This window comes from Fusarium fujikuroi, chromosome FFUJ_chr01 (genome assembly GCF_900079805.1).
Source record: "Fusarium fujikuroi IMI 58289 draft genome, chromosome FFUJ_chr01".
Classification (NCBI taxonomy): Eukaryota; Fungi; Ascomycota; class Sordariomycetes; order Hypocreales; family Nectriaceae; genus Fusarium; species Fusarium fujikuroi.
The window spans coordinates 5,680,714-5,706,286 of record NC_036622.1 but is presented as its reverse complement, the minus strand read 5'-3'; the positions used below and the strand labels follow the sequence as shown (position 1 = coordinate 5,706,286).

General features: G+C 46.4%; 12 protein-coding genes; 8 read left to right on the top strand and 4 right to left on the bottom strand.

The window, feature by feature from the left end:
- Nucleotides 1-207: 207 nt before the first annotated feature.
- Nucleotides 208-1,244, bottom strand: FFUJ_00323 (uncharacterized protein; the record flags this gene model as incomplete). XM_023573421.1 has 3 exons in its annotated part: nt 208-668; nt 738-807; nt 858-1,244. The coding sequence occupies 3 exons, from the start codon at nt 1,242-1,244 to the stop codon at nt 208-210; spliced, it is 918 nt and encodes a 305-aa protein (XP_023425148.1).
- Nucleotides 1,245-2,093: 849 nt separating this feature from the next.
- On the top strand, nt 2,094-2,844 carry FFUJ_00324 (uncharacterized protein; the record flags this gene model as incomplete). XM_023573420.1 has 2 exons in its annotated part: nt 2,094-2,159; nt 2,209-2,844. 2 exons carry the CDS (start codon nt 2,094-2,096, stop codon nt 2,842-2,844), a joined length of 702 nt encoding a protein of 233 aa, XP_023425147.1.
- A 259-nt stretch (nt 2,845-3,103) lies between these two features.
- FFUJ_00325 (related to heterokaryon incompatibility protein het-6) lies at nt 3,104-5,367 on the bottom strand (the record flags this gene model as incomplete). XM_023573419.1 has 2 exons in its annotated part: nt 3,104-5,104; nt 5,158-5,367. 2 exons carry the CDS (start codon nt 5,365-5,367, stop codon nt 3,104-3,106), a joined length of 2,211 nt encoding a protein of 736 aa, XP_023425146.1.
- A 986-nt stretch (nt 5,368-6,353) lies between these two features.
- On the top strand, nt 6,354-7,845 carry FFUJ_00326 (uncharacterized protein; the record flags this gene model as incomplete). XM_023573418.1 has 2 exons in its annotated part: nt 6,354-6,629; nt 6,679-7,845. 2 exons carry the CDS (start codon nt 6,354-6,356, stop codon nt 7,843-7,845), a joined length of 1,443 nt encoding a protein of 480 aa, XP_023425145.1.
- A 395-nt stretch (nt 7,846-8,240) lies between these two features.
- Nucleotides 8,241-8,985, top strand: FFUJ_00327 (related to zinc finger protein; the record flags this gene model as incomplete). XM_023573416.1 has 2 exons in its annotated part: nt 8,241-8,603; nt 8,659-8,985. The coding sequence occupies 2 exons, from the start codon at nt 8,241-8,243 to the stop codon at nt 8,983-8,985; spliced, it is 690 nt and encodes a 229-aa protein (XP_023425144.1).
- Nucleotides 8,986-10,138: 1,153 nt separating this feature from the next.
- FFUJ_00328 (uncharacterized protein) lies at nt 10,139-11,185 on the top strand (the record flags this gene model as incomplete). XM_023573415.1 has 2 exons in its annotated part: nt 10,139-10,558; nt 10,688-11,185. 2 exons carry the CDS (start codon nt 10,139-10,141, stop codon nt 11,183-11,185), a joined length of 918 nt encoding a protein of 305 aa, XP_023425143.1.
- A 1,025-nt stretch (nt 11,186-12,210) lies between these two features.
- On the top strand, nt 12,211-13,479 carry FFUJ_00329 (uncharacterized protein; the record flags this gene model as incomplete). XM_023573414.1 has 3 exons in its annotated part: nt 12,211-12,516; nt 12,569-13,291; nt 13,345-13,479. The coding sequence occupies 3 exons, from the start codon at nt 12,211-12,213 to the stop codon at nt 13,477-13,479; spliced, it is 1,164 nt and encodes a 387-aa protein (XP_023425142.1).
- A 1,017-nt stretch (nt 13,480-14,496) lies between these two features.
- Nucleotides 14,497-15,327, bottom strand: FFUJ_00330 (uncharacterized protein; the record flags this gene model as incomplete). The annotated part of the gene is made up of 1 exon (XM_023573413.1): nt 14,497-15,327. The coding sequence occupies one exon, from the start codon at nt 15,325-15,327 to the stop codon at nt 14,497-14,499; it is 831 nt and encodes a 276-aa protein (XP_023425141.1).
- A 993-nt stretch (nt 15,328-16,320) lies between these two features.
- Nucleotides 16,321-16,875, bottom strand: FFUJ_00331 (uncharacterized protein; the record flags this gene model as incomplete). Its single annotated transcript, XM_023573412.1, has 1 exon — nt 16,321-16,875. The coding sequence occupies one exon, from the start codon at nt 16,873-16,875 to the stop codon at nt 16,321-16,323; it is 555 nt and encodes a 184-aa protein (XP_023425140.1).
- A 1,505-nt stretch (nt 16,876-18,380) lies between these two features.
- Nucleotides 18,381-20,207, top strand: FFUJ_00332 (uncharacterized protein; the record flags this gene model as incomplete). XM_023573411.1 has 6 exons in its annotated part: nt 18,381-18,468; nt 18,517-18,657; nt 18,712-18,756; nt 18,806-18,865; nt 18,933-19,088; nt 19,135-20,207. The coding sequence occupies 6 exons, from the start codon at nt 18,381-18,383 to the stop codon at nt 20,205-20,207; spliced, it is 1,563 nt and encodes a 520-aa protein (XP_023425139.1).
- Nucleotides 20,208-20,746: 539 nt separating this feature from the next.
- On the top strand, nt 20,747-21,358 carry FFUJ_00333 (uncharacterized protein; the record flags this gene model as incomplete). Its single annotated transcript, XM_023573410.1, has 1 exon — nt 20,747-21,358. The coding sequence occupies one exon, from the start codon at nt 20,747-20,749 to the stop codon at nt 21,356-21,358; it is 612 nt and encodes a 203-aa protein (XP_023425138.1).
- Nucleotides 21,359-24,051: 2,693 nt separating this feature from the next.
- FFUJ_00334 (uncharacterized protein) lies at nt 24,052-25,250 on the top strand (the record flags this gene model as incomplete). XM_023573409.1 has 3 exons in its annotated part: nt 24,052-24,237; nt 24,280-24,746; nt 24,773-25,250. 3 exons carry the CDS (start codon nt 24,052-24,054, stop codon nt 25,248-25,250), a joined length of 1,131 nt encoding a protein of 376 aa, XP_023425137.1.
- Nucleotides 25,251-25,573: the final 323 nt, after the last annotated feature.

Below are 25,573 nucleotides of genomic sequence, written 5' to 3'. Positions count from 1 at the left end.
TTTAGGTGCTCTTCTCCTTTCTTACGGCGTCCGATTTTGCATCCATGCTTGATGATAGAACTCATGATGTCGAGATGTCATGGAAGCGGGGTAGCTCAACAATGGTGTTTATGTGAGGGGGTACTCATGCCAGCAAGGTCCAGCTATAAGATGTCAAATGAATGACAAGATAGATCTAAAACTATACAGTGTCCTTTAGCGTAACCGTCATTCCCCAGTGTTCTCCTCCGATGAGAAAGCTTCCGGATATAGCTCAACCATCTTCTCGTACGCCTTCTGCGCCTTTTCCTTAAGCTCCCATCTCGCATTGTCATCCACCGTCTCACCAACCTCCTTGATCTTTGATGCCCAAAGCTTCCACTTTATAGCATTCAGCTGAAACTTCCATTTCGACAAAGGATTCTTGGCCCCCTCCACGAACGACTCCCCAGCGAGGAGTATATGGTTCACAGCAGCAAGAACCTGGGCTTGCCGGCCTGCGTCTGTTTTCACGTCACCCGAGGTTTTTACTTCAAACGCCTTTTCCAAGTCATGTGCGATCCAGTGATGTCCATCATCTTCTAAACAACCTCCTTGGAAGAGTTTAGAGATTAGGGCACTGGTACTGAACCATTCTCCTGCCCACGTATCCTCGTGTTCTTTTGAGTTCTTTGCTGTGTAATGATCAACTGTAAGACGAAGATTTGTTAGAACGTCTAGGTAGAGAGAAGATTGTCCAAGTGCGGTTGATAACTTACCGTGACCAGCATTCCAGCACTCACTGGCTGCAGCTTCAAGGCCCCAGCCAATCCAGGCAAATCGAGGATACTGGAATACACAATTAGAAACTTGAGATAATAACGGGTAATGTTACCGACCTCCTCATGATACTCTTCCGCTGCACCGTTCTTGATCGCAATCAGAAACTGTGCGATCCTCTGATGCCTCCAGCTTTTATACCACAGCTTAGGTGCGACGTCAAAGGCAATTATTGCAATTGTGTTGAGATATTCTCCAGCTCCATGGTCTTCCCATTTGACACGTTTATCGGCTTCGGCCTCATAGAGATCATAAAACTTGGTGACGGCTTGCGATACCGCGGTGTCATCGTCTTCAGAAGCGACTAGGAGATTGCGAATAATCTCGTAGGATGGAGATTCTGAGAATAATTCATCGCGCTCTTCCTCGATCCTTTCGTTGAGGAATTCCAGCCAAGAAGGGACCTCAGAGGACTGGTCGACTTGTGTAGCTTCTGAGTGATTCATTGCAATTGATTGATGATGGGAAAACAAGAAGGTTACTGTGATGGAATTGGAAATGGTTGATAGAGATAGAAAGTGGCTCGATTATGTTATTTCTGAGGATAATAATGAGTATCAGGCCTCCCGAGAGGCTGTGCGCAATGAGGTTGAGCTCAAGGCAGAAATTGATTGAGGCGGAGCTGCTACACTTCAGTTTACAACCAACACCCGCGCCATTTCTCCACCCAATCCAATCAGCTCACCATAATTATACGCGCGCGTTTAATGCAATGCACCTGTGACAAGCGTTTGCCAACTTGCCTCAATTATCATGTGGTTTTCCTTATTTTAAAATTTATCCTTGCGATACTTGCATATGATTCCGTTTATCCGGCCGTCGAGATGATTTGTCAAAGGCCTAGGCGCGCGTCAACACCATGAAAATAGCCGATAGGCCAGTGATCCTGGTCTTGGTGAACACCATCCCATTCGCGTAGTCTCAGGTTCACCATTTCATGTATGTTGGTTCTAAATATCTTCCAACATGCATACTTCATCCCGGAAATGCGACTCTTGTGTCTTATGGTCTCGAGTCCAGGCCAACATCATTATTTCCTCGATCTAAAATTATCCACGACGGAATTGTATATTATGTCCTATGTTTCAATGGCTTTTACTGACCAAATCAACTACTTCACCAATCAATCCACATAATTACCAAGTCGTCGTAGATCGACGACTCGCAGTCTTTGAGCCCATTCACATTTCGCTTCGTTGTCTTAGCTTCCACTTTTATCCTTGATCTCGTTAGACGACGATATTGTGATTCTTTCATCTTCTCAAGTCCATTCCCGGTCTCTGCCATCCGCAATAATGAGACGATTCTTCGGACGCAAAGAAGAGCCAAGGCGCAACTCAGATGATGACCACAAAAAGATGGTAAGTCCTGAACTCCTGCAGAGAATTAGCCACGGCTAACCATCAACAGCAATACTATTCTCCGCGAGGCATCATCCCCATCAAGGTCGTGGAACAGCAGACGCAAGAAGTTGTTTTCGATCCGACACAGGTCTCTCGTAACACGAAAGACTATCCTCATGCTTATGAGGATGTAAACCTGGAGGGAAAGACTTTTCAGGAGTGGGAACGCAGGCATGACGAAGAGAAAGTCCGTCTCTACGAAATGCCAGTCAACACGCGCATGAACTTGGAAAAGAGACCGGCAACGTTCAAGCAGGTCCAAAGACGCGAGCTTGAAATTCGTCCCAACGATAGGAAGGATGCTGTTCGAAAAGAGCTCAACGACCCAGGTGTTTTTCGGGGTGTCATTACCGGCAATGTTGAAACAGGTCAGGTCTACGGTGTTCAGGGCGTGATATATCATCCAGAACAAAACCCTCGTGGTTTCAGACGATCTCCCATCGAGCCATTGGATCGGGAGGGCAGGCAGTTCTTGCGTCGCTTCGAGGATGATGCTGCTGATCCTAATCGTGTGACCACCTGGCCTCCTCGGGATGAGGATGCCAGTGACCTTCAGGCATATGAGGATCGGTACAAGCAGGTTAGGAAGACTCGTCCGCCTCAGCAGCAGAAGTCCAAGCAAAAGGCACCCAACGCAAATTGAGGTCAGGATGAATATCTTTTATGTAATATGAGGGAGTCACTGTATAGCGTTGGATAATGAATACGAGTTTGCGTATAGCTTGAGATTTGTAGCTTGCTTTGTTAGCATGATTTTGGCTATGTGATCTCTGTTGGAACATTCCCGAGTTCCACCTGTGGATGGAGTGTCTGGGCGAGCGGTAAATAACTCCAGGTCTTCACGTCCCTACCAGAAGACCTACCAGCCCACCCTGGCCTGTAATTTCGATGTGCCTCATCTCTCATACGATGACCACCTGCTGGAACTCTGCCTTGTTCAAGGTCTCACCATACATAACCCCATGTACATAAGTCTCCCCAACCAAAACCCATCCTGGACCCCCCTTCCGTAGCACAAATGGGACATGTGCCCCTGCGATCAAACTCACAACATCCCCAACTTCTGTTCTCGCTGGCCCCAGTCCCAAGTAGCCCTTCTCTGTTATGAAAAGCACTCTATCAGTCCCAGCATCATCTACCGCAACCGCAAAGATATCTCCCTCCTCAGGATCAGGCTTCTGCTTAAACCGAAGATCATGCTTCGCATCAGAAGCAGAGTCTGAGATACGAGCAAGATAATTTGCAAAATGAGCACTGCAAGCATCAGGTGCAGGATGTGTGGTGAGCCAGATATTCGTTAAAAGGGTTCGCCACAGCGCCTCAGGGACGGTTGTTGAAGGTTGGGGAGGATAGGCTATGTCAGCCAGACGAGTCTTCCCTGGGTACCATGACCGAAGGCTCTTGTAGAACGCCCGCTCTTCTTCTTTATTCTTAGGCAGAGGGGCAATCTTGGTGATTCTATCCAAGATATGAGCGCTCACTGAGAGTATTCTTCCGTTTCCAGACAACGAGTAATCACCCTTTACATGAGAAGCCGCGTGAAAGACTCGCCAATTGTGATCATAAAGCCGTCTCCCCCGAGCCTTTTGAGCCTTCATCTCTTTCAGGAACAGTGGCTCAGTCGCAACGGCGCTCGCCATCTTTGGAACCCAGCTTGGATAGCCAGCCCCCTTTCCAGACCAATCTGGCTGGAGGGCAGCGTCAAAGACATCTTCTTCCAGCGGCGCCCAATCTGGTTGCTTCTTAGGAAATCGCTTCTTGGCCTTGTGTCTGTCAAGTAACTTGTTGCAGATTGGTTTCTTCGACGTAAACTTGTATGCCTCCCGAGGAAGAGGATGGTTGACCAAAGATAGGACGAGAAGACCTGCGTCACCGCTGATGAGACGTTGAGCTATGTCGAGGTAGAAGTCGCCCATATTTCGATTGCTGTAATTTGGTTTGAGAGGTTCCCTGCCAAGCGTTGTTTGATCTGTGATGCCGAGAAAGGCCCAGACCTTGTCACGCGGATCACCAGCCATTCTCGTACCTCCAAGCATCGTCACATCAAGGAGGTGGAGCTTTCGCCTAGCCTTCTTCAAGTCAAACATCGAAGGCTGAAAGGTAACCCAATGAGGCACCATCTTTGGCGACAAGTGACTCGCAACAAAGTATGTCCAGTCCATGGCCTTCTTCAGCTCTGACGCCGGTACTTCTTCGCCATTATAGTAGAAGGCATATTCCTTTGCAAGTATGAACTCTTGAACAGTCCAGACACGACTCCACCAACTCTCTGTGACTATCCGGAGGAGACTGAGCCATGATATCAGCTCCGAGCCTGTTGAAGTGGCATCAAAAAAGGCCCTTGCAGAAGCGTACTTTTTGCCGTGGAATAGGATGTCGGCATTGTCTGGGTCTTCTGGAAATGCCGGCCACGCTTTGAGAATGTTCATCGCCGCTGTTCGTTCCGTATGCTTTCTACCAAGCCATATGAAGACCTTTCCAGCTGCACTGTATATCTCATCCATGCGAGAAACCTGGACAGTCTTCTCATCCGTGTCGTCTTGGTTAATACATACAGCGTCGGTCCAGATAGGTCTGCCGTTGAGGTATTTGTGTAAGCCAAGGAGGGCAGCGTGCAAGTTAGCACCGATGGGGAATAGTTTGCTGTTAATTGCTATATCGACTGTATCGGCATGGCTGAAGTGAGGAACCTCAAGCTCAGTCTCACGAAAGTCGCGACCACGATTCCACATCGGTCCGAAATCGATCCAGACGTAAGATAGACAGACATAAGGCGGTATCTCGGATGCGGAGTAAGTTTTCGTAGTCAGAGAAAGGACCGAGTCATTGACTTCGACCTGAACAAGACGTATTCCCTTTGCGTCTTTAAGCGGCGAGTAAACCAACTTCTCTGTTGGCAAGTCCTATCTCAGGTTCAATTCTGCAACTTCAAGAAGACGATGGTGCTATCTCTTACGGGCTTTTGACTAGATGACCCTTGGAGGCTTGAAAAGAAACCAGATAATCTTTCTTGACCGGACTGGAAGGCTGCTTTGTAGCCTGCTTTGACCCCCTCAGCGGTTGAGTAATCCACTGCCCATTTCGCCAGGGCTACGAAAGCATCGCTGCTGTTTTCGGCTTTGAACTTGGGATCACGGGGGATCCGAGCTTCAAATGGTATATCCATGGTTATCGAGAAAGAGAAAAGTCATTGACTTGCTGTCAAATAGAATGTGAAGGTTGGAGATGACATGAGTCGCACGGCTTACTCTCTGACGGTCTCCTCAGCTGTGACGTAATTGTGCTTCCTTCGCTCAAGCCAATGAGGAGGATGAGTGTTGTTTCACAAATGATTTCACTCTTTTGCATTTTCGATGTCTGTTTTACCTCGTCTCTGTTCATATTGGCATGAATGGAGGCTGTACATTGGCTGTGCTCTTTTCTCAACTGTAGGTTGCCAAGATCTTTCGGGCAGTACAGAGCTTAAGCTGATCGTGGGGCCTTTGGTGGCGCAACATCACTAAAGACGAGCGCTAGATAGCCGCCCCAATCCCCTAACTCAGGCCTGGAGTGACAATTGATCCCCGCTGGCTTTAATCTTTGCGTCTAATTTTAACTTGGTATTGATGACGAGTATTATAATCCTAACTGACATGTATGTAAACAAACTCATTACCTTCCTTACCAGCGATATCCAATTTCCTCCATATCCTTGAGATGACAACTATCCATTTGCCATAACAAGCGTCGGTGTTCTCAATGAGTAAAGCTTCAAGATAAGCTTCGAACGGCCCAGATTAACGGGTCACAACTGCCACTCCAACGGTCAGTGTAACCATGAATGGAAAAGTCCAAAAGTGGAACATACAGCAAGATTCTATCCTCGACTCACGTTTCAAGATCCGCCCTCAGTTCTGGCTAAACATGTCATCCCATCATCTCCGCAACACTAGACCCAGTTCATAACCTTGTCTCAGCCAATGGCGTCTCCACGTGCGCTCCAATTAAACCGCGTAATTTCCAGCCTCCAAAGCCATCCTCCATCAACTAAACTACCTTCCTCACCAAGTATATATTATGGCGCTGTCCTGGTTCCGCTGCAGAGGGAGACTGCTCGCTCTGACAGCAGTCTTTTCCTTCGGCACATTTTTCGTTTTGAGACAGTACGCAGATATGGCATCCCTACCGAAAAGCTCGTTACTTGGCCTCCTTGCGGCTGCGCCGGTACTGGGAAATGACCCAAATATGAAGTGGTTTCCTCCAAGCTCTAGTAAGGTTAATGACCTCGATAAGGTGTTGGATGGGAAAGGAACTTGGGGTTTCATCTATGAGTCGTCGCATACGCCGGATGATAAGTATGGGACGTATAATTGGTGCAACATGCCTCATGCGAGGAAGAGGGAGTATAAGAAAGCCCCGAAGGATTATGAGTTGCAATACGTTGAAGTGGTAAGTAATTTCTCCATTGAAATTCTATAATATGACTGACATTCCCCAGATCCAAAGACATCACAAGCGCACTCCCTACGCAGCCAACGCTTTCCCCGTTGAGCCATACCAATGGAACTGCGATAACCAAGGCCTCTACTATTTCGGCCGCCAATTCACTGAATCCCCCAAACCCAACGCCCAAGGCTACTGGAAAGGTTTCACCTCCGAAATCAACCCCTTCGTCCCGTCCGGATGGATCGGATCCTGCCAATTTCCTCAAATCACCGCCGAAGGTCTAGATGATTCTTGGGTCCATGGAAAAGATCTGTATGAGGTCTACCACGACCTTTTGAAATTCATCCCAGGCCGCAAGGAAGACTGGCGTAGTAAGGTCATGTTCAGAGTTACCAACAACCAGATAACGAGTCAGGTTGCTGGCATGTTCATCAACGGCATGTATCAGACCACTGAATCCGTCCCGCTACTTATCCAACAAGCTGGCGTGGATAGTCTTGAGCCGCAGTACAAGTGCAGTGTTGGAAGCCAGCTGACGAGCGCAATCAAGTCTTCCTCTAACAAAGAGTGGCAAAAGCATCTTGACAAGACAAAAGATCTTTACAAGACGCTTGACGACATCTCTGGTGTACCATCTAACGACGTTGGGTTCCATGAGAGTTTTGATCATTACTACGATAACCTTTCCGCTCGCCAATGCCACAAGAAGCCCTTCCCCTGCAAATTAGTCAACGGGAAGAACTCAACTGCATGCGTTGACCAAACACTCGCTGACAAAGTCTATCGTCTCGGCCAATGGGAATACTCTCAAATGTACCGCGACGCACCCGAATCCCTCGCTGCGTCCGCTACTTCATGGGGCGTCTGGATAGCCGAGCTAGCAAGCCACTTCCGCGCTGTCATGGCCGGCAAGCGAGATCTTTTGTATCTTCATAACTTTGCGCACGATGGCTCTATCAGTCGACTGTTGAGCATTCTTCAGATCGATGTGATGGTCTGGCCGGGCATGGGAAGTGAGGTTGTTTTTGAGCTTTACAAGAAGAAGGAGGATTATTTTGTTAGGGTTCTTTGGAGTGGAAAGACTTTGAGGTCTTCGCACCCGGATCTAGGCAAGATGGAGATGGTGCCTGTGAAGACTCTTCTGAAGTACTTTGATGGGTTGACGGGGAAGGATGCTAGTCTTGTCAAGGGACGATGCTCCAGGGATCTCCCTCTGTGAATTGGCACCTTATGGCTTATTTGATGTTAGAGCTTGATATCATTGGTTGGCTTACATGCATACGTTGCTAGGCAGACAGTTACACAATCGTTCTGAATATGAGCACAAACATTCAACGAGGTGGTACAGCTCTCAACAAATTGTTTGCTGGTTTACAAACGCAGTCTAGTAGCCTGCAGTGGGCCTTGCGGGACCAATGTTTAATATGTCCCTAAACCAAATTACTTTCAAACACAAACATTTAACCACGCACGTTTTTATCAACCCATGCCTCAACTTACCTACAATAACTTCTCTGTCTCTCTCTCAATAACACGACATAATCCAAGTCTGGCCTATTCTTCGGACCATATTCCTAGCCCTCAGATGATGCCATCAGCCTAGCGAAGCCGAAAATGCCCTACTGTCCTCCTTGTGACAGGCACTTCCGCCTAGAGAACTCCTTGGACCAACACATCCGTGCCGTACACTCTCAGACCTACTGTTGGCGCTGTGAAAGACACTTTCCGCACGCACGTGCAAAGCAACAACACCTTGAGAACTCTCCACGACATCACATCTGCACTCACTGCGATTACGAGCCCGACTTCGACTCACAAGGTGATCTGACAGATCATCTGATAGAAGAACACCATGCTTGCATTCCATGTCATGAGTACTTCTCCGATGAGGAAGATCTTCTGGAGCATGATGTGGATGTTCATCATAAATGCCGAACCTGCGACCGATTCTTCAGCTCGCGATCGAACCTGATCAACGTTGGTCTTCCCAACTACTGCCTTATCTTTTTACCTCATACTTATACTTCCATAGCACCGCAAGACCCACGCCGCAAGAAATGTCGAATGCCTCGGATGTTCAAGGATGTTCATCTCCCGTTCAGCCATGGTGCTCCATCTTGAGGCCAACACTTGCGAGTCGGGGTCTGACGAACATTCCATCAGACAGTACGTTTGGGACTACTACGAGATCTACGGGCGCTGGAATCATGACCACGACGATGATCTTGACTGTGGTAGCTGCGGAACGTATTTTAACAAGTTGAGCGCTCTGCTGCAGCATGTCGAAAGTGAAAGCTGTGACGCGAGTAGCTCGGACTACGACTCGCTTTTCGACTATATAGAGCAAAGCATTTGCTAAAGCTAGGATCTTCAGATCAGCTTATTCTCTCTTCGTACAATATCTGATCGTTAGCTTTCTTGGTGTAGGGCAGAATACTCACATTGTTATAAGGCTGGTAGCCAAGAGACTCTTTATCGAGAAAGAAATAAGCAGCGATGGCAACTAATGCCCACAATAACATTTGAGAGATATCTATAGTAAGGCAAGGCGAGAGAAAATTCAGAAATACATTTACCAAGGAACATGAAATACCCCTGGTGTGACAGGATATAGATCTCCCGCTCCGCGATGATGTTCCATCTCTAGGCCAGTACTTGCTCATCGGGGTAAAATATGAGGTCTTTAAATTGCCAGTGCTGTATCATTACCGCTGGTGAGGACGGGTTTCTGGCCTCGGCCATAGAATTCTGAATAGATGCCAATCAGTATATTAAATCAAACTAGCCTAAAGTTTACTAAAATAAACTAAACTTTACCTAAGCTTTTGCATGACTTAGGATGAAACTCTTGGGTTATCTTAACTCCTCTTGCTAGGCAAGTTCAGCTATCAGTTTCAGTGAAATAGTATCTACCATGTAACTTCTAAATAAGCCTGTCTGACAATTATCATATTAGGCAAAGTTCGATAACTCCCCGTGAAGGGTATCTCGTCTGTCTTTCTTGACTTTCTTTGAACCTCAGCATCATACTTCGCGAAGAAAGCAAGGCGCAAGACTGAGGATGTAGTGTCGAGCTGCCGTTCGTACTCTTAATATTCACTTACATGATAAACATCAGGACACTGTAGAACGCGAACAGACAGCTAGGGGTTCGGGCAGATACATACCTAGGTGTTCTGGAGGAGGTCTGGATACCAGGCAAAATTTGTGTCAGTAGAGTTTATGAAGTACAGTACGTTGATGGCTGCTGAAGTTCGTGGGCAGGGCGAGGCTCCCAGGGAAGGGTAGCACCCCCGCCCCGCCGTGACGCTCCCTGCAATAAATTGCTTTTTGGAGTTCAGCCCAACCAAGCCCTGAAACTAAATGAACAAGACGCGTTGTTGTCTCCCTCCTTACCGTATCATTATAATGCTCTGGTGATGCCGGAGTAAGCTAATGAGAAACGCGGCTCTTTGACTCTTGGATCTTCTTTAACCCCCCGATTTCTAGCAATTCCAAGCTTCCTCGCCGCGATGGCGCGTGGACATCCGCGTGTCAAGGTTGAAGACCAGGCCGCCTATCGCGTAGCCCAGAAGCAGCCTACCAGCTACAGCAAGCCGGACCCCCTGCGCTTCAACCGTACCAACACCCAAACGGCCCCGACTCTTCTGAGATCGCCAAACTGGTTCCGCGGCAATTACAATTTTCGGACCATGGCGAAGATACGTCAGGTGCTGGTTCTATTGGGGCTCAGAATATTGTGCGCACGTTTGCCATGGTGGAAGAACAAATGTTCATGCTCACAGCATGCTGGACGCTTCACTGTATGCCCTGCCGAATCATCTTCGATAGCGCCAACGAACAAAGCGGCGCATAACTCCAAATGGTATTGGGATGAATTCCTATGTTTCGCGTGCGACATAGGATTCGAAACTGCCCCAGATCTCAAGAGGGTCAGTCCTCGATCGCGCGTCGTTCAACTTGATGAGTAACCCGGTTTCTCTTCCCAGCACTTATCATCGCATGATCCGCATCCAATCCAGTGCCCAGCGTGCGATCACAGGTGCATCTCCTATTCACAGATGATGTATCATCTTGAGGGAAACCGATGCAAGTCACGCTTCAATTCCGCGTTCTCCGCTAGAACACTATCCAATCACTGCCATACAAATGATCGGACCGGCCTGAACATGACATGTCCGGGGTGCGAGGTCGAATTCGAGACTCTGTCCCTTCTGTTCCGCCACATGGAATCGAGACTCTGCGCCCTGAGGAACTGGCAACAAGCAACGGGCCTGATGCATCTCCTCTTCAACTTGACGCAAGAAATCGATGTGGCCAACAGGACTTGCAATATATGCAAAAGACTGTTTGACTCTGAAGCCGGACTTTTTGATCACGTGCGGTATCAACATGAGAACACCATCTGCCGAACGTGTGACAGGGTTTTTCGCGACTCGGAAGAACGGCATAAACATATCATCTCACGCACGCCGATCAAAGTTCGGGCTTCCGTCTGCGCCATGTCCCAGCCTTCTGTTGCTTTTGACATGGAAAAGCACTACAACGAGCATATGTGACACTTCCACAACAAATGCGCGCCCTGTGGATTGAACTTCGACAATAAGCAGGAACCGTTGGTTCACGGGGCTGTGGCTCATCATAGATGCCCTGACTGTTTCCAGTTCTTCATGTGCCCAGATGACCTATGCAAGGTGAGTATTCTTTGCTCCAATTTGAATCTTCTAACATGATTGGAAGCACTACAAAGAGCTTCATAGGATCAACCCTCTTACTCTTGTCAACCCTCTTACTCTTGTCAAACCGGTCTCGCCGTCGGTTCTGGCTGTACCTGTGAAGAAATAGTTTCCAACGATCACTTATCCTCCAACGGTCACTTCCGTTCCGACCGCCGTTACCCGAGTAAAGTCGGAAGCAAGCCCAGAAGCTCCCTTGGATATAGTTGCTTCTCCGGAGATCAAACCTTCTGTGAGAACCCAAGGCCCTCGAATAAAGTGTGCGACAGCTCAAGCGTCGGCTGTATTTGAGACTTATCCACCGAGAAGCGCTGTAGCAAAGGCCACGCCCAAGAGGAAGAAGATGGGTACACGTCAGAGTTTGATTACCAGTTTCTTGGTTTCTGAGGCATGAGCGGTTGGTCCGCAAGAAGAGCTGTGATAGGGGTTGGCTAGGATAGTTGGAAACGATAGCAATTGGCGAAGAGACTTAAATTCCGAGCGCTTTGGATGATCTTGACCCAACTCCTATAATCACGGGTCTCCTAAATACATTGCCTGAGCTCTGACATAAATGAGGCTTCCATAGAGATCTCTGCGGGGTATAGGGAAGCACGACCTGGTAAATGCTGCCTGAGGTACCTATTGATTGATTATTCTGTTGGCAACCGTATTGAACAAGGCAGGAGCACCCAACCCAACCACAGGCTAGCGTCACAAGCATCCTCGTTAGAGAAAGCAACGTTCATTTATTGGCAACGCTCACAAAAGCATCAACGACCTCCACGCAAACTCTGCTTTCTCTCTGTTACACTCAAACAACACCTGCTAAAACCGCCGAGACTACAACCGCATCACCTGTTGCCATTATGGGGCGTGCACGCAAGCGCCTCAAGCTCGAAGAAGGAGAGATTTCATCTTCCGATGATGATTGCATAATCGTCGACGTGCAAGTCAAGAAAGGGCGCGAGTCAAAGCTCAAAGTTGCTCAGGGTCATGGTCATCATCTCTCAACTTCCAAAGCAAACACGGCGCCCCCCCATCCCTTTTGCAGCGAATGCTGCAGATACTTCCAAAGCGATGCAGAAAAAGAGCGACACTACTCCAAATGGCATTACGGCAACCTATGTGTCGCATGCGACGAAGGTTTCCCAACAGAGTCAGAGCTACTCCAAGTGAGTTCACTCGCTTGGACAGTTAGACTTTCTAATCTAACCGGGTTCTTAGCACCAAGCTACCCACACAGAGACTCCGGTTCGCTGCGTCGGCTGCGACAAAGGATTCAAAACCTATTCAGGAATGATGGATCATCTTGAGGACGGCGCGTGCAAATCAACTTGCACCGTTCAGGTTGTCCGCAGTGCTGTAGCAACTCATTGTGCACGTTTCCACCCATCGTCAACTCGGAATATCGACCTTCAGTGCCCGACTTGCGACAAGAAGTGCCGCCGCATGGGTAGTGTCTTCAGACATTTCGAAAAAAGAGCATGCACTTTACGAAACTGGATCGAAGAAACAGGCCTACTAGACTTTCTCGCCACTCTCAGAACATCGATACAGGAGAATAAGGCGTCTACCTTCTACTGCAATGTCTGTCGAAAGAGCTTTGAACAAGAAGTTGGGCTGACGATGCACCAGAGAGATAAACACGGACATACATACTGTTGTGCTTGCAAGACACAATTTACTAGTCCAGCCAAGAAGCAGAAACACGTCATGTCTAATCTTTCTGCAAAGCCTGGGACGTTCTTCTGCGACCACTGTGATCCAAAAGTCCGCTTTTCATCGGAAAAGGAGCTTTGTGACCATTTGTGGCTGGACCACATGGCGTGTGGTCACTGTGGGCGGGTGTTTGAGACCTTTGAGCTCAAAAAACAGCACGATACTGAGGCTCATAATAGGTGTGCTGTTTGCTACCGGTTCTTCGTGTCGAGTGCGGAACTCAAACAGGTGAGGGCTCTGACCTTTGTATTACTGCCCAAGTTTGCTGATTAGTTTCCTAGCACCGTGAGACCCATCAAGTCGAGCCCTCCATCATCCAGTCACCTGTTGTTGAACCCTCCGTTGTACATCCACTACCGGCAAAGCCAGAGCCGATCCCCAGCCTCCAACGCGCATCCAAACAACTATACCAGTGAACATGGAAATACGCAAGTATATATCAGCAGGGGCGTCCTAGTATTGGCAGAAAGAGTCCCCACGAAACGAGAAATCACCCCAGTCGCTCGAGTTACATCGACTACACGACCTGTGATATTTGCGCCATATCCGCCCAGACCAACTCCTGCGCCCGTGCCTGAGAATAAATAGGCTCAGTCGTTGATCACAGGCTTTTTGATTCGCAAGTCATAGGAAGGTTACGATGCGAAGTGAAGCGTTACATTGCAGGAGCATTCAGAACATATAGAGGTTTAAGCTTTGGGGCATTATTCATGTTACAAAAACAGAGCATGTAAGACAACTTGCTACATAAGGCAATTGTTGATCTAATTATCCTTAATTTATAAGTTCGGAAATTGATATGTGTGACTAGCCTTCAGGCTTATTCTCCAGGAAGGCGGTTTTATGCATATCACGAACTCTTTCCTATGTCTTATGATTAGGCTCTGAATCTAGACATTTCGTCATATTGGCTTAAAGAACGAGCCATCAGATGTGAACCTTACATGACTGAACAGCGTAAAATGGCTCCGAGGTGCCTGATGATGCACATAGCCCTGAATCACAAGTTCTCTATGCTGGTATGTGCTCTCGGCCATAAGTCTCAATTGCAAGTAACAAATCTAAGTCCTTGTAGCCACTTGGCCCCTCCAGCGTGTCGAGTTTTTCCCGTATTTCAAGATTGTAAACAATCTTACATGATGTAAAATGCGTTGTATCACCCTTTGTGTCATCAGAAGCATTGATGTGTAGCAGCTTGTTCTTGTTGGTTGACTATCCTCTTGATGTCCGCACCAAGGTAAAGATTCATGTCAGGAACGAAGCCTAATCGTCGTGCTTGGCTCTTTTTTCGTAAACGTCGACAATCTTTTGGACCGAATCCCTTTCACATCCCAGCGCTAAGCCGAGGCCTAAGACCTCGTGCACTTATACGAAACTCCAAACCATAAGTAAACTCCAAACCATAAGTAAACGTCAAGTGTGGTTGTGGCAGTTCATCTGTTGTATTGTTCCTCTGTGATACGGCGAAGCTGTGCTTTCTGCTTTGCGGTCTCGATGCTTTGTTCCAGCTCGCTGAGAATGATCTCTGTAGTCATTGCCAGGCCATTGATAGCATCGATCATTCGTTTCATGGTTGGCGTTGACATCATATTGTCAGGCCTTTTGTAGATGACGTTGTGTTGAATTTCAGCCCAAGCCTGCGAAACCACTGTTCCAATTTGTATTTCGACCCTGAAGCCTCCCTCCCAATTGATCACCATCTGCCAGGATCTGTAGCCAGAATGCTGCCAATACTCATCAGATCCATATTGATCTTTTGAGCGCCAAGGTCCCCTTCCATGGATGTCTAGGCTCATTTTGTCTCCTCGAGTAGCATCTCTGCCACTACCAACAGTACCAAAAAGATGGGCAATTTTGAACCGTTGCTGGCATTCTCTCGCCATTTTGATGACATCCTGGGGTAGATATACTCCGATACGGACAGCAGCGAGATCTCCCATTTCGTGATGTTGGAAGATGTCGTTGTTGAGTGCCCAAGACGTGAAATCAGTATGATGCTCCATACTTCTGAGCTTCGCTTTCAGTGATTCATAAGTCTTGGTTCTGCAAGTCACCACACCTTTTGTACCAGTTTCCTCGAGTAAATTTTGACACTTCTCCCTGACCATGTGTGCTACCTTCTGATACGAGGCTTGTTTTGCGGGATCACCGTATAGTGCCGGACATTCTTCAACCTTCTGGATATACGCACCATGCCCGATGTGGTAAGGGACATACTCCTCCAGATCGCTCACGTCTACTGAAGGAAGTTGAAAGCCGCTCATGATTTAATGATGGTCTGATTCAGGTATGAAGATGATTAGGTGTTAGGCAGTATCTTTCAGACAAGCTGTACAAGCATTAAACAAGTCTAGGTGGAGGATGGAAGTAATATAAGAACAAATCTCAAAAGGTTCAAGGCACAGTTGTCTTTACAGCAAGGGGGCTTTTTACACTTCTGAAAAGTGTAGAGATAAAAGGCCTGGTACTTGGGCTCAGACCCGTCATCAACCTGCACATAACAAATTTGAGAAATTACTCGAAAGATTTTCTCTCTTTTAGACGGTCTGATTGGTTATTTACTTGCATTGTTGGTTGCTTCAGTCATCATATGCATCCCAAAGAGGTTGAAAGCGGCTGGACATGGTACGAAGCAGGCGCTTAAAACCACCAAGGCGGCAATGTACATCTTGGCTATGTGGCTGAATTCAACGCCGCATGTAATAACCAACATTCGTATTCTGATTGGCATGATGGACTTGAGATCATTGGACAAACGCGTAGAGACGAGAGATGTCTGGGGGACTAGAGGAAAAACGCCAAAAGTAACTACATCAACTGAGATACGCCTGACTGGGTCAAGCGGTAATATGGAAAAACATCTATGGATACAACTTACCAAGGAACATAAAATAAGTTGTGAGCAATAACTGTGTCGGGCGATCGAACACTTGCTCCAATTTATAACCACCATCGAGATTTGATAAGCAAGATATGCCCAACAGAGATATATATTATATTATTATACATATATAAGTTAGATTCCTGTAAGGCATGCTCACGGTGCTCACGAGTGTGTCAGCGCTATGTTCGGGCGTTGCAACTGTTGGTTCTTTGTCCGTCTTTGTCCAAGGCTCCAAAGTATGTTTACCCCGCAAGCTGCTAAAGATTTATCGATGGGCTGGTGAAGAGACAGGCGAGAGATATTCTCGCTGAAGATGAAGTTGAAGAGAAGAGTTTAGATGACGTGCAAGAACCTAGTTAAAAGTGTTCTGGGGTCATACGTGGATGTTCCTCGCGTGATGAAATGCTGCCAACACTGTTCGCTGAACTTCGTCCCTTGTGAACTCGATGTCAATGCCGCCCACTTCCCCTGACTTCACCTCATCCTCAGTAGCCCAGACGAAGCGCTGATGCTCATCCGGAGATAGCTTCACTGCTTGGTTGCTCATGTCTACACATACCAGAAAGTTGAACTGGCATACTCTTTTCCCGTCTTCAAGAGCAAAGAAATGGGGTCTGTCGACGGGGCCACCGATCCATTTCGCATCGAGACTTGCTTCTTCACGCAGCTCACGTGCGGCAGCACCCAAGATGGTTTTATCCCAGTCATCGCAGGCACCACCTGGAGGCTCCCATTTGCCGGCATCGTCGTCGGTTTCAGCGCGCTGCAAAAGGAGAATGCGATGCTCGGAAGCGGCTTTTGTGTCAAAGACGAGGGAACTGGTTGCGATGTATCCAAAGGAAACTTCTGGGCGGGAGGTGAGGTATTCCTGTTTGGAGACGGCAAAGTCCGCTACTGACGAATCAGACTCGTATGTGAGGTAACCCATGCTGATTGATGATGGATCAGTCGGGAATAAGTGAACCTGTACCTGGATTTTTGCAAGGGGAAACTTAATCTCCGGCTCGCCTGAGTGTAGACATTTTGATTGGGCAGAAATGATCACATCTCTTATCCATTATTAGCGCCGTGGCGGGTCCATCAGGACTCGATTCGGGTCAGCGCCAAATGTTCGATCTTAGCTCGAGGTGCCTTGCTATGCTAGTGAATGCTCTATTTAATACTTGGCTATCATGTGAGCATGTGTTTTTTCGGACACTACCTACATAAATCGAAGCACTTGATGACCTCCTAGCCAATCGGGAATGTTCCATTACCCCAACCACTAGGTTGAGCCGAGCAACAATGTCTGGAGCTAGTCCCAACACCAGTCGGCCAATCACTTCAATCCTTTATTCTTGGTCTATGCTCCGTACCTCTCCCCAAACTGGAATGGAGGACACATGAATCTTGCATGTCGTCGTGTGATTTATGCTCCTTCTCGATCATCCTAGGGCAAGATTTCTCATCTCAAATACTCAGCGGTAATTATGGCGTTCAGGCTCTCGGCAGAATTAATAGGAATTCCTAGAAGCAGGGTGGATTATCCTCAGAGAGTATCTCGAGGAGCGGGAACCTGGAATAAAGTGTGTTTGTACCCCAAGTTGTTGAAAGTTCAATCCAAGATACATGCCATTCAAATAAGGAAGCGCTGCTCCGAGATGGTTCGCAAACGCTCAAGTTATGCTTGCAGTGAGAAAAATGAACCAAGGTTTATGCACAAAGCATTGTTCCTGGCTAACGGGTTCTTAGGGTGCACCAATTTCGCAAGTATCGTGCATAGCCTCAACGTCCAGCCATCGGCGCAATGCAGATACGACATGTTGTGCTCAGGGACATGCAGCCAAGACGCGCTATAAACGTATGGCGTTCGCAGCTTCAGATCAGGCGAAGCTCACAGCCTTGAATCACTGGTCGGCAAACTTCAGTTGACAGGGGCCAGTTTCGCCACCTATGGGTTGGTGCATAAGCTCGTAGTTTTCAGCCCGCGATTGATACGTATCAGACACAGCAGCCCCCAAGAGGCTTTTCCACCTATGTCATGTTGATGAGCTAGCCAGGCAGAAGTGCAATCAAGGAGTACTGTAGGGATTTGCAACAAGGCTCTCAGACCCAAGCCAAGCAGGAGGGAGCCCAGAACTCCTTGTGCCATTGACATCATGGGATGGAGTTGGAAAAGTAGCTGAAGACAGGGAGCATCGCCTACAGCCAAAGATTATTTAAACGCCGTCGCACTCAGTTGTCCATTGTCCTTTTGTATTGGTCTCTCTATCATTCACCTTTCACACTCTCCGCAAACCACACCTTATTTTGCGGGCAATTTCATTAGCCCGGGGCCTATTCTTATTGCGTGTCGCAGTATACAGGTTGCCCTAGCCTAGACATAAAGGACTCAAGTCTTTTGCGTGTTTGCTACGTTACGGACTTCAAGCCCTTGACCTACACTTGTATACCATGGACGTCTTTCCCCGAATGACTAAACGGTCTCAGAAACGAAAGGAAGCCCGCAGTGTGCCTGGATTGATCTTTGTTGCCTTTGATGGTGAGCATATATCCCCCGCGATAGGTTTGACATTTTTAACCCCTCCAGGCACATGGCATGGTAGTAGCAAGAGTTCAAAAGAGACCGTGGTCTCATGCCTGCCTCGTCTCATCGCCAAAGGCGAAAACGCTCGAAAGATCCGCCTCAACGGTGTAGGGAGCGACGGTTTAACAGACAAGTTTCTTGGAGGTATGCCCTACTGCCTGCTCCCACTTTTCTGGAAATCTGACTGACCTCGTACAGGTCTTGGTGGATGGGGCACACTCCGGAACGTGATCCGAGCCTATGGTGGGTGCTCCGAATCTGTTTGTGTATTGCATAAATTGACAGTCGCTAGATAATATTGCCGAAGACTACAACAAGCGAGACAGGATTATCCTTTGTGGCTACTCGCGAGGTAAGTCAATCAGACATCTTTTAAGCATTATTCTTCCTCAAACACAAGCCGACTGTAACTCTTCCAGGTGCATGGGCTGCTCGCTACCTTGCTCTCATCATTGAACGCATCGGCCTAGTTCGTAATGGCGACAGGGCGTTTTACAAGCGCTTATACAAGGCATGTGACAATGACCCATATCTTGCCAAAGTCGACAAGTCTGAAGTACGTGGCACCTATAAATGTTGGTGTCGAGCCCCTCTGCGCAGAACTGATCTAACATACAACAGTCTACGATGATGTCAAAATCGATGCCTTGTGTTGCTTCGATACAGTTGGCTCACTGGGCCTCCCGCTGTTTGGCATTGCAAAGCCGCTCTCTTACCTTCATCGAAACAAGTATCAACCCAAAACCATAGACCCTGTTCCAAAGAGTGAGTATCATGAATATTCGGGATCAATTGATCTGGACTTCCGACTTCGCCATGAACTAATACTCGAATCAGATGTGAACTATGCTTTTCATGCTTTGGCTTTACATGAGAAACGAAGCCCTTATAGTCCGACCTACATGTGCGGACGCAACGTGCACCAAGTCTTTTTTCTAGGCGATCATGGTAGCATAGGCAAGATTGAGAAACACGAGGGTCTTGTGCATGCTCCTCTCGCGTGGATGGTCCAGCAACTAAAATCGCATATGAGCATTACCTTCGATGAAGACAAACTCAAGGAGCGCTTCCCAAGCTACATTTCCGAGGAACAAGCCAAGGATGCGTCTCAACAAGGACGCCAACACGCCACGCGTAAGTCCATGGAGCAGCATGCCTGGTGCTGTCCCAGCGGTTCCTTGCCTGGAGCTGGGATTGGCAAACTATTCATCATGGGTAAAAAAGACCGTGACCCGGGAGTGGCTCTCAAGTTCTGTGACTCCAAGTACCCCGAGTCCAGCACAGACGAATTAAGTCGGCATGAGGCTGCTTCGTCTCATCCTGAAATACACATCAACGCGAGAGGACGGCAGGCATGTGGCTTCATCGATGCAGTACCAGGTTATATTGGCTCCTTATCTCCGGATTCAAGCCGAGTTTGGCTTTGGAAGAGGAACATGAATGGAGGGCAGGACGGGACTTCTGCGAACATAATTCATGAAGCAAGGGTTGGCTTTCTAGAAGCGAGACTTCTGGGACTACCTTTGAAGGAAGCTAGCGAACTCAGCTGCTGTGATCTGGAACGCTCAAGAGAAGGTCTTACCAATGATGGAGTTTCAGACATTGACGGGAAAGCTCAGAGGGGACAAAGCACACGGATTAGGGTAAAGAAGTGGTTCAAAAGAGGCTTTGGTGCAAGTTCCGAAGCGTCCTAGTCTACAGTTGGTGGGATAAACGTAGGACTTCATATAAGCTCTTCTGTGAGAGACACTATTACGTATAGAGTTCGATATATCTTGTTAAGCTGACACAAGCTTCAACTAATAATTAATCAATCAGTCGATATTACTACAGCATGCATGGCTATGGGAAATGCTTAGCATTCAACTATGGGGATGACTGCCGCCTACAAGGTTAACCTTACTTTTAGGCTGCAAACACAGGTGATGAATGAGAACACGATAAGTCCTTTTCCCCAATATAACTTAGCATTCCACTCTAGACTAGAGCGCACATATGCAATTAATAATCTTATGCTATTGTCTCCAACGCGTGGTTTCGTACTGAAGCTATCGGAAATAAGTTGTGGAAGTAATAGAGTTTTGGATGTTTGCCGTGATACCGACTTGCCAATCAATTGCCCTGTCTAAATAGTTGCTTTGGTTACCCCTTTTCTTGATGATAAATAACATCCCCCAATTTGCGGAGTAATTTACTTGGATTTTCCTCTTCAAACAACAAACAAACCTCAATTATGCCCAACGACAGTGCTAAGCAGCCGGAAGCGAGACTGGCTACTTGTAATGTCCGCAAAAAGTCCTTTTCCCACCAAAGTTCGCTCAGACAACATCGTCATCAGAGCAAACATGCCACCGAGAGGATAGATGAGTCTCCTTCGATTTCACGACCAATCTCGGATGAAGTAGACCATCCCACGGAAGAGAACACCAAGAAGAAGGCTAAAGTTCACAAATGCTGGCCTTGCAACAAAGTCTTCCGTACTAAAGGTGGACTCAAACAACACAAACGCGGCAATCACGCCGTGACAACGGCAAAGCCTGCAGATGATTCAGTTGAAGATGTCTCCGTCGACTCTCAAAAGAAACAGGATACAAAGCAGGAGGCAGCCGAGTCTGAGAATACCGAAGACAAAACTTCCAACAACGAGAATGACAACGCCACTGAATCTGAGCCATCACTGCTTGAGTGCGAGGACTGCGGAGATGAATTTTACGACTTTGATGCGCTTTACAGGCACTTGGAATACTTCTGCCGCACCCCTTGGGCAAAATGGATGAGAATGCTTATGGGCAAGGCAGTTCCAGAACGTTTGGCACATATATGTAAATGCAATTTCTATCCTTAGGTGTTTTATACTTTTACTATAGGGATAAATGCGACCTATAAGGTTAACCTTTAGGCTATAAATATAGATAATAAATAAGAATATAGTATTTTTTACCTTAATATAAGCTTTTATCTAAAAGCTTTTATAATAACTATTATATCTTACTATAAGCCTTAAGGTATTATAAGGTAAAGAGATTAAGAGGTATATAAAGGGATATAACTTTAGGTTTATATCTCTATATATATTATAATAATATAACTTTATAAATAATATATTAATTATTTTAATAATTTAAACTATTATTAATAATAACTTAATAAGCTAAAAGGCTTAAAATTATATTTATTAATTCTTTATTATCTTTATTAACCTTAAAGGTATAGCTAAATTATATATTAATATAAAAAATAATACTTAAGAGTTTTAATTGATTATTAAGCTATTTAATATAAATAGTTTTATTAATAGTAAGCCTTATATTAAGATTGCCCTTTTTAGCTATAATATATTTAATATAGCTATTAATAAGTTAAATACTTATTGCCTATTATATTTTATTTACTAATAGAAAAAGGAGCTATAAAGATTTAATAAAAAGAAGGATAATAAAAAGGAGGATAATAAAAAAGAAAATAAAGAGAAGGAGGTTAATAATAATAAGATTAAAATTAAGGTATTAAAAGGTAATTATAATTAAATAAATAAAATTATAGTATTATAAAAGGCATTAAAGGCTAAAAGATATATTTAGTAATATTATAAAAAGATATTAACTTATTATTAAATAACTTTAAGAAGGATTATATATATATTATAGTAAAAAGTTTAAACTATTAAAGGTTTTATTAATTAAGTTATTTAGGCTAGAAAAGTTAAAGTATTAATACTTTTATTAAGGTAAGTTATATCTAGATAACTAGAAGCTTTAATAGCTAAGAGAATATAAGCTAATTAAGTTTATAAGATCAATATATAATGATTTTTTGAACATAACGTTTTCACACTTTCACTAGTTTTGATCAACATTAAGAATTTCTCAGCCATGGTCCTTATTGGGATGGAAGCAAGAGGAAGAAGCCCCTCAAGAAGCGGTATGAGGGGCAAACCGCAGCGAATTGGCATGAACACGATGTCACTTTGGCGTATAAGTGCAACGCATGTGAAGAGACCTTTCGTAAGATGGAAAGGTCCATCGATCATATGGGGTACAAGCATAGTTGTGTCCTCAGACATTCCAATGATCATCTCGAAAAGCAGGATACCCCCAAAGTTCCCGAGAAGACCATAAAGTCGGGATACAGATGCACACCCTGCGACGAGCCATTCGATTCTGAGGACCTACTTGCAAGGCATTGAGAGAGCGCGCATGCCGAGACGTGGTTGGCGCTATTCGACGACGATAACAAAGCAAAGCCCAAAGATAAGAAGGGCAAGGTCCCCTGCACTACCTGCTGGAGGACGTTTGGGAGGTCGTCGAAGATGATGCTGTACGTGGAAACAAGGAAATGCCACACTTATCTGGATACCAATTCGATCAAATCGGCTATCAAGAATAGCGATCAGAATGCGGTATCAAGATTCTACACTTCTGAAGGCAGGTTTCAGTCCCCCCATTGTGATCACACCTCTCTGGCTCTAAGTGATCTGCTTCTGCATGCGCAGAGCCAAAGGTGCAGTTTATCTATCACAGGGGGCCCGTTGGTAGATTTCATAAGTGAGGTGAGATGGCGCACGATAGAGTTATTGTTTTAAGTTGGCGTTGGGTGCCTTGCACTCGGCCAGCTAAGGATGCTACAGTGGTTGGGAGACGGGACTACTTCTTTTTTGTGTATTCTATTTCAATCTAATAAGGATTCTAACCAAGTATTTTTCTGGAAGAAGGGAGCGACAGATGAGCAGGAAGTTGTTGCTGCGGACGTGATTCAGGAGGTAAAGGTTGGGTTTCTGGAGGCGAGGCTCTTGGGGCCTGAACCGCACACGAGAAGAGGGGGTTGATACTGAAGACTCAGCTGAGAATGAAGAGACATGGGAATTAAATGTGAGCCAAGGTAAACGAGTGACGATCAAGAACTTGGTTCAAAGAAGTTTGGGTATTGGCTTGGTGCGCCTGCCGGTGGCACTGCAACGTTTTGTTCTTATTGAGTCAAGGTGGCTTTGTATGAGTGCTTTTGTGAAGATCTAGCCATATTCCACCAGTATTCGCGTTGCAATATAAATCGTTAGAGATTCCGAACCTGCACAGACTATACAAAGTATTCAACGACATGGGAGTTTGCCTAAAACCATGATTGATTTGCGTGTAGTCGGCCATGATATGGTGACGAACCCAGCCACCTACCCTGAAGCTGGGCGTCCCGCATCGCGGCGACGTCACGATCTCGATATAAGCTGGAGGAAGCAATGGTAAAGGCATGTGCACAGCCAATTCTCATTTAGACCATAGAACTGTCAGTGAATATAATTATGACTCGTGAATCTATGCCGATGGCTTGCACTATGATTCGCGAAGGTTTCATGTTTGAGACGGACTAGAGTTCGTGCCGGACTCGATTGACCAATCACATCTTATGCTTTTAACTTCATCCGATTCCATTAATTGCTTCTGATACCAGGCCCCCCTTACCATGACGTTATCTCAATTTACCTACAGTATAACTATCTCTTGACTCCCCAAACACCATTATACTATTATATCCAAATCCCAAGCGATGTCCGGCAGAAGTCTTGAACCAGCTGGAGTGAAAGTAGCCAAGTGCTATATCTGCCATTATTCTAATGCTCTTCCTGGCGAAACCTCGCTCATGCAACATCAACTGGATAAACACGGCCTCAAAGACATAAACGGCACCGAATCAAAGCAAGGCGACGAGGTCACAAAGCCATTCAAGTGTGCGGTCTGTGACTAGTCATTCAAACTAGAGCACTCACTGAGATAGCACCATGGGACCAAGCACGCCTCAGAATCTACTAATGACGCAAAGGGAAGCTCTACGGCACCAAACTCCGCCATCGACAACAGTGAATTCCTCAGCCAACTGAACGACTTGAAGAAGGATATTAAAAATTGGGAATCTAAGACGGCCTGGTTGCGATTTTCCCTTTGTAACAAGTCCTTCGACCAAGAAATTGCGCTTGACAACCATAATAGGGACCGGCATAGCATCGAGCCACAGGACAAATACGATCAAAAAGGCCAGAAGCTGAAGAAGCTCAAATGTAAACTGTGCAACAAGTCTTTTACTTACCAGTCTTCACTCTCAGACCATTATAGGCACAAACATGCTTATGAGAAGACAGATGACTCTCCTGCAGAAAATTCGGCTCAGAATGCGACCACAAACGGATCCAGCTATCCAAGGAAGAGAACACAAAGAGAAAAGATGAGAATCCTCCTGCAGCTAAAGTTCACAAATGTAGACCTTGCAACAGGGTCTTTCGTTCTAGGGCCGCACTTTTACAACATGAAGACGCCAAGCGCCCTATGGAAATGACAGATGGTGCAGGGATACGTGGTGGAAATAAAGAGGTCGCTGCTGAGGAGGTGAATTCGAAGAAAGAGAAACAAGTCCCCGTTGGACCCCCTGCACCACTGTGGAAGTGCGATTTCTACAGGTCGACCTTTGATCATTTCGATTTGCTTGAACAGCATGTAATACGCCATAACCTCTGGTCGGATGATGGACCTGTTATTATACACAAGTGTGACTTTTGTCCCAAGACATTTTACTCCGATGAGGAGCTTGAAGAGCATATAAGAACCACCTATCGTTTTCCTTCGCCGGATGTATGGAAGGATACCGACGGGGAGACTGACGAGGAGAACTGCGTGGAGAGCAATGAAGACAGCAACGAAGAGAACGAGAGGGAGCAGGAGCCCATTGAAAAGCCAGGCGAGAACTCCGCCTAGAAGCTGGTTGCAGCACTTCCACCACCACCATCCAAGTGCAGGCCCTGCAACGAACCCTTTCGTAACCAGCATCTGCTTGTAAAGTACTAGGAGAAAACGCACGAGGACACCTGGTTGTCATTATTTGACCAGGACAACATCTCGGAAGAATCGCTCTCATACTCGGACTTCCAAAACTTTGACAATTACGACGAAGACGACATGTTGAATGACCTCAGGGAGATAAACTCGTGGTCTTCCAAAAAGAACACGATCCCCTGCATAACCTGCTGGAAGAAGTTCAGAACCTCTTCCCAGATGATGGAGCACGTGGAGATGCGCAA